The sequence below is a fragment of the Alligator sinensis genome, unplaced genomic scaffold (genome assembly GCF_000455745.1).
Source record: "Alligator sinensis unplaced genomic scaffold, ASM45574v1 scaffold172_1, whole genome shotgun sequence".
Lineage (NCBI taxonomy): Eukaryota > Metazoa > Chordata > Crocodylia > Alligatoridae > Alligator > Alligator sinensis.
This window is the reverse complement of record NW_005842168.1, coordinates 479,708-486,954: the sequence shown is the minus strand read 5'-3', so window position 1 is coordinate 486,954 and position 7,247 is coordinate 479,708. Positions and strand designations below refer to the sequence as shown.

At 41.9% G+C, this 7,247-nt stretch overlaps 2 protein-coding genes across 2 annotated transcripts in view; one reads left to right on the top strand and one right to left on the bottom strand.

Moving 5' to 3' along the window:
* Positions 1-212, bottom strand: part of LOC102378462 (nardilysin-like) — a 54,074-nt gene extending 53,862 nt beyond the window's left edge. The window contains exon 1 of the mRNA XM_025206669.1: positions 98-212. Within this exon, the coding sequence (XP_025062454.1) occupies positions 98-212 (115 nt within the window). The remainder of the gene's footprint in view (positions 1-97) is intronic.
* MAGOH (mago homolog, exon junction complex subunit) lies at positions 130-6,122 on the top strand. The gene is made up of 5 exons (XM_006025796.3): positions 130-335; positions 2,492-2,550; positions 3,486-3,596; positions 3,917-3,999; positions 4,971-6,122. Exons 1-5 carry the CDS (start codon positions 248-250, stop codon positions 5,068-5,070), a joined length of 441 nt encoding a protein of 146 aa, XP_006025858.1. The 5' UTR covers positions 130-247; the 3' UTR covers positions 5,071-6,122.
* The last annotated feature ends 1,125 nt before the right edge of the window (positions 6,123-7,247 follow it).

The window sequence follows — 7,247 nt, the reverse complement described above, 5'->3', positions numbered from 1 at the left end:
TGCCCGGCCAGCCAATCAGCGCGCGAAGGCGCTGCCACGTGACTTATCGCCCCCTCCCGCTACCTTCTCCGATCACTGGGAATAGGACAGCCGTTACCCCGCCCAGCTAGCAGTGACGTTCGGGTCACGTGCCTCTCCCCCCCGTCCTCCCGGTCCTGGTCGTGAGGCGTGACGCCATCTCCCTGCGCCCACGTTGGGGGCACGCGGTGCATGCTGGTCCAGCAGAGGCCGCGCGCGCTCGCTGGCCATGGCGAGCGACTTCTACCTGCGCTACTACGTGGGGCACAAGGGCAAGTTCGGCCACGAGTTTCTCGAGTTCGAGTTCCGACCGGACGGTGAGGAGGGGGGGCCAAGCCGTGGGGCCGGGAGCGGGCCCAGGGGCTGCGTCACACCGCGGTCCCTCTTGCCCCGCGTCCGCGCTCCTCCGCCGCTGGGCTCGGATCCAGCGTCGCCCCGGGCACAAGGGAGAGGGACCGGGTCTGATGGGGGTTCCCCCCCCCCCCCCGTGTCCTCTCTCATGTGCAGCCTCCAGCATTTAAGGCCTAGAAAGTGCTGAACACTGGCCATGCCCCTCGCTCCCCTGCTCAGCAGCGACGGGCGCCCCTTTCCTCCACTCCCTTTGTGGACCGGGCAGCCTCCACCGTGCTGGGCGGCACCGAGCTACTCCGGGGAGCAACAGGCCGGGTGACGAGGAAGTGCCGGTTGTTCGTTTTAACCCACCCGCTCGCTCCCGTCATTTGCGGACCCCTCCTTGTGTTGGCCTGGGAAGAGAGCAGTGAAAATGACAGATCCCAAACGGGCAGAAATTGCAGTTTTATACGATATTAGCTAACAGGCAGGGCAGATCATGCTTTGAACCAGGCTGTTGCAATGGGGCAGACTCGGTGAGACCGAACTTCTTTAATTGGAGCCGGTCTGGGGTTTGTTTCCAGTAATTGTCTGTGGTAAAAGGCTGGAAATTGCAGTCATAAACGGCGTAAGGAACAGAAAATGAGACCGCTCCTTGCGTTGTGAGGGAGTCGGTACCAAATTCCCACGGACTTTCTCTTTGCCCTTGAGTCTCCCGCACACCCTGCTCCTGTCCCCTCAAGTGCCTCTTTCCTAAACAGCCCAGGCCCGGCCCCTTGAGTCTCTCCTTTAGAAGACCCCCCACCATACTACTAATCGTCTCTGCTGCCCTTCTCTGGACCTTCTCTAGTCCTTATATATCCTTTTTGAGCCATGGGGATGAGAGCTGGGTATCGTATTCAAGGTGTAGACACACCATAGATGTATAAAGTGGCATCATGATACCTTCCCATTCGTTTACAATTCTCTACAACCGCAGCCCTCCAAAAGATGAGCATCTTGCCAACAGCTGGTCCACCTTCAGAAATCCTAAAACATATTGAGCTTTTTGATTGGAAAACTTCAGGAGCAAATCATGCTGATGCCCTTTATTATTTATATAGCCATCTTTGTTTCAACAGAATCCCACAATGAGCTCCAAAATATCCAGGGTTGAAATAAAGCACCCTCTGTGTCAAGCAAGCAGGCAGGCAGTCTCATTGAAGCAATGGCTAAAAATTTTAGATGAGGTTGCTAGTGGAAATATGCATAACATGTTCAGTTGATTTATTTTTACAGCTTTTTAATTAGGATAACAAATTCTACAAAATAATGTCCGTACTAGTATCAAAGATACCATATGAGCCGTTATGCTATATTAGTGTTTCTCAGCCCATGGGTCACGACCCAAAAGTGGGTTGCAAGATTATTTGAAAGGGTCATGAATAGTCACAGAAAAACTTAGGAAAGCACGGGTTTCCTCTTTCAGGCTGGGAGAAGCTGTGGCCTGGAACTGAGGGGCACTGGCATGTCCATGGAGTCAGGAGTGAGGGGCACCAACAAGGCTAGGGGACTGTGGCTTGAGTGTAAGGGCACCAGCAAGAATGAGCTGCAAGTCTGGAGTTATGGGCCAGGAAGCTATGAGTTGGGTGTGAGGAGCGCTGGGAATTTGCACTGTGCAAATTGCACAACGATGAATATTATTTGGGAGTAATGGAGGGCCACATGTTGATATTGCTGCTTATGTTCTATTGATATTGATTTCTGTCTTTAAAATTAAGACCGTTGAGCTGCTTTAACTTGTAATGTGTAATAAGTATTTTGGGGCCAGAATACTTGTGTGTTGTCTGCTGAAACTATTTACTGGGTCGGAAGTGGCTTTCAGTGTTTACAAATGGGTCCTGGGACAAAACAGGCTGAGAAGCACTGTACTATAGAACCCCACATTTTAAAGGTATTTCCCTGCTTCTCTACCTTGGAAGGGGGAGCGGCTAGTCAAAGAAGATGCACTATTTCAGCAGCAGATCTTTCTGCCCTTTGTGCACCTTCTTATACTCAGATTTGTGAATGTGATTATAATCTAGCAAAATAATGAAAAGAAATTAACCACTATAGAACACTGCCTGCTCAAGGTTGAGTAAAACATTCATCTTTGTTTCAACAGGAAAACTGAGATATGCCAACAACAGTAATTACAAAAATGATGTAATGATCAGAAAAGAGGTATGACATTTACATGTTTTGCAAGAATAATCTTTGGATATAAAATATGAGCAAATAAGATTGAACAAAACAGCTGGTTTTCATAATTTATCAGACTGAGCATTTATTCTAAATGAATGGTTTCTAGATACTTTACGTAGCTTCCCACACCATGAAGTTTTTCACCTTACAAATGTGGATGAATGCAATTTGTTTATTAACATGTATAAGGGGTTATCACTGCTTTACTTGTGGAGAAGTAAGACAGAAAAGCCAGTTGCAGTCTTTGGGAAGTCCCCAAGTGGCTTTAACTGCAGGCTTTAAATGAGTGTCCAAAGGCATACGGTTTGTGGCAGCATCATGTACTGAATCCATATAACCTGAATCCCAGCCCTGGTGCCTTAACCATCGGAATTTCCCATTCCCTTATTTTTCCTTTTTGAGATTCGCTTTTCTCCCTTTGCTCTCACTTTACTTTAGGACTTAGTCTTATCTCTGTAACGGGACCATAAGGATCACTGTGCAATTTCTCTCCATCTAAAAGTACTGTAGCCTGTTTAAGGACATTATTCATAATTTCATTGCTTTGCTACACCCATAATTGTTTTGCTTTGGGACACATTCTGATCAACATGTAATAGTGACAACTGTGGCCTTTGGCTTTGTCCATGATGGAGAATTCTCCCAAGATGAATAAATGTTTAGTGTCAGCTATTTATCTGTGTGGGCCCAACACTACAGGAGTCCCAAACATCCAAAAACAATTTGATTTGGCAATTCTTAATATTAATAAACAGGCTTTTGGTTTTAAATTAATTGGGTTCAGTGGTGTTGTATCCCCAGGGGAATGCTTATGCTTATCTGAGTCTGGTATAACACCCAGAGTGCTTCATTAGTGCTAAAGAAAAATAATGCATGTAGCATAATGTAACGTTAATTTTTTAACTTGCCTCTAGGCCTATGTGCACAAGAGTGTGATGGAGGAACTGAAGAGAATAATTGATGACAGTGAAATAACGAAAGAAGATGATGCTCTTTGGCCCCCTCCTGACAGAGTTGGTCGGCAGGTTAGTGTGCAATAGGTTCCCCACTTTGGTGTTAGTACTCCTATTATGTATGGGGGTTTTTGGTTGGTCAGAATAAATGTGTAAAATTGATTTGTAAACTAATCAAAAGTTATCCTTCCTTTGAACAGATATAAAATATCACTATTTACCGATCTGTTTAGTATAATGGAACAGTTTACTCCAAAAGTGTTGGTGTCATAAGTATTTGCTTTTGAAATGTAAAACCCTATTTCAATGCTTAAAACATTCCTGTAACCAGTACAATCTTCTAGCAGTTCTGCTTTTTTACTTTTTGTCTTTTTTTAATGCTTATTTTCTAGGAGCTTGAAATTGTCATCGGTGATGAACACATTTCTTTTACCACATCAAAAATCGGTTCACTTATTGATGTAAACCAATCCAAGTATGTATTCTGCTTAGAATTTTTTTTCTTGTTCTACCAGAATGGTCTTGTTTCGTCAGAAACGTTCTTGTAACTGCAACAGATTCCTAAATTTATTAGGAGCACTTCCATGTGTGCTGAACATTAGGCATTCACTTTTGTTTAAAGCACCCTCTTTTGGAGGATCTTGTTATTTTAGTGGCACATTATCTTGTAGTCTGGCATAATAAACAGCAAACCATTTTATGCCACCTCAGTGACTTAGTAATGTTTCAGGTATTTTGAAACACTACCTCTTGAACAGATGCTCCTTTCCAACATACACATTACTGTTTAATAGCATCCGTTTGTATTAGTCACTAAATACTTGTTCAAATAGTGGTATTCTTCCTCTCTTCAGCAAGATACATTCATTAAGTTTCAGATCACTCCATAATATTTTTACAGGTCACCCAATGACAGAATTGCAGCCCAACATACAAAACATATTACTCAAAAAGAAATAGCAAAAAAGTGAAAGGGACTTTAAAAAAAAAAAAAAAAAAAAAAACCAACTCAACAAACCAAAACACCTTACTTCACTGAAGTCAATAGCAAAAATTCTTTGGTTTCAATAGGATCTAAAATTTGCATCTAATTTAAATTGAAAAGGCACTTAAATGGTTTAACTCCTGTTCCTAGAAATCTTAAAATGACGGTTTTTACACTTTTGTAAGTGATAAACACATTGTGTATGTTTTAAAGAAAAATCTGTGTGAATTAGACTTGATGCTTAGACTGAAGGATACAATTTAATTTACCGGCTTCATGAGATTAAATCCCCACAGCAGATTGAATTGTGGAATTTCAAGCAGATCTCTTGCGGGGTGGAGGGGACGGGACAGGACAGGGGGAGCTGTATTAGGTTGCAAGGGCAGAGTTTTATAAACTTCTTTTAAAAACATGCAAACTAACTGGGCTTTTTTTTCTTTTCTTTTCTTATTGTACTTCAGGGATCCAGAAGGATTAAGAGTGTTTTACTACCTGGTCCAGGACCTTAAGTGTCTAGTCTTCAGTCTTATTGGATTACATTTCAAGATTAAGCCAATTTAAAAAGTATACCTTGAAATTTGTATTGTAGTATGTGCAGAACACCCTCCATTCCTTCTCACTTCTTGGTCTGAACTTTTATGTATGTTAGAACTTTTTTACAAACTGTAAGTGAATGTCTTTAATAAAGATGGTCAGATCTGTATTTTTAATTTAAAAGTTGTGTGCTCATAAAATGAAGTGTGTGATCTTTGAACACATTTAACCTTTGTTACTGTATATCTAGGATGAGCAGCTTTTAGTTTCTGTAGATCAATATACTGTCTAGATTTAAAAAAAAAAAAAATGATTGCCTATTCTCTCTCTCTCAGCATGAGGGAGCAGTGAAGGAAATGAAGACTTATAGATCCCTGCTATTAAACTCTTGGCAGACCTCTCAAGATAATTAGCGTCCCAATCTTTACATGACATTTTAGATTATCATTTAACAATTATCCGATAGCATCTGAGTCATGGTTCTGAACTAGTTTCTGGTGATAGGTTTTTAAGCTGTATAAAATATGTGCAAAACCATCCTTTCATGGCAGCACCCTTTTTTTTCTGACTGCAGCTCTTGGTCCTTAAACTTCTCTGCAGAGGTTTATCTACCTTTTCAGTGATGGATCCACATTGAAGAAAATAATTATCTCCTTCCCTTTGTGTTTGGTCAAATCACTAAAAAGTTCCATAAAATATTTTAAAATTAGCAAATGATTTCCATGTAAGGAATAAAGATATAATGGTGAATCGCAGAAGAAATCTTTTTCATCAAGAAAAAATTATACTTAGAACACTTTTACTGTATATTTAAAGGTTGAGAACACAAATACCTCTGGTCATATCAAGTATCTTGGAAAATCCATCTTTACAACTGCTAAGTGGTGCTGAATAAGCAGTGTATTCTTACAACAAAAAATAAATTTCAGGGTATATGTTTAAAGAGGTAGAGACGAGGCTGGTCTGCAAATAGGGAAGGTTAAAAAAATCTCTAATAGCTACTTAGTTTAATTCAAGGTAAGCTAAAACTTCTAAGTGTTACATCTTTTTACTATACGAAAAATAAATAGAAAATGTTACGGTTTCTACAGAAAATTATTTCTGGCTCTGCCTCTAAAAATTATTTATAGCTGGTAAGAAATGTGGAACATGTCTCAATATTAATACTACTGATTTTAAAGGTTATGTACTTAGTCACAGCAGGATGCTTTTTTTGTTCGATAACTACCCCCCCGCCCCCAGGCTTTTTTAGAGGAGTGTAGATTGTAGCCGAGTTGGTCTAAGGACATCGGCAGACAAGGCTCTTTGGGTAAATCTGATATCTTTTATTAGACCAACTCAAATAGTTGGAAACATTTTTTTAGCAAGTGTTTTGTTGTAAAAACCCTTTGTCAGGCTGAGGAAGCGTCTAAGAGCATGCACCAACTACAGATGCTTCCTCAGCCTGACGAAGGGTTTTTAAACCTGAAAGCTTTCTAAAAAAAATGTCCAACTATTTAATTGGTCTAATAAGATACCAGATTTACCCAAAGAGCCTTGTTTGCCCCTTGTGATAACTTTGCTAAACTTTTCCTACAGCATCAAACTTTTATCTTTTTCCAAAGTGACCGACCTCACTGATATCCAAATGAACTCTTAAATTGCTGTTAATTGCAGCAGCGGTTTGCCCTTCAAGTGCCGAGATACGCGCTCCGCTTAACACTGAGGTACAGATTTGAATGAGTAAAAAACATGCTGTCACACACTGCCACTTGCATCTGGCTCCTCACCCCTGTACAAAGGGCCTGAATAAAACTAAGAGAAACCAACTCTGCCCCTTATCCCGATAAGAAGACGTGCAAGGAAGGGCGAGGTTCTAATTTCTTGAAGATGATCCTGCTCAAATCTTACTGAAACACCTAATAGTGAGAGACTGTCCTGCCAGACGGTGCTCGCATCTCGGTTGGTCCAAGCACACTTTGAATTCGTGTTGTTGTGAGACGGGATTTGGGTCCTGGGTCTTGCTTTAGAGCACCAGGGACAAACCCCAAGGCCAGCTGCAGTGGTGTCAGTGCTGCAGAAGCAATGCGGGCTCATGGCAGAGGTGCTCGCTTGCGTTAGACCAACAAGATTTGGCAGGGTGGAGGGAGTGGGTGAGCTGCTCCCGGATGGAGACGGGCTTGCAGTTGAATCCTAGCAGGCTCTGGCTGGGTCAGACGACAGAA

Excerpts from the sequence above, each read along its gene's own strand:
- MAGOH (XM_006025796.3), top strand. The coding sequence starts at position 248 with ATGGCGAGCGACTTCTACCTGCGCTACTACGTGGGGCACAAGGGCAAG. Across the intron at positions 3,597-3,916 it reads CTGACAGAGTTGGTCGGCAG|GAGCTTGAAATTGTCATCGG; the intron begins GTTAGTGTGCAA and ends CTTATTTTCTAG. Across the intron at positions 4,000-4,970 it reads ATTGATGTAAACCAATCCAA|GGATCCAGAAGGATTAAGAG; the intron begins GTATGTATTCTG and ends ATTGTACTTCAG.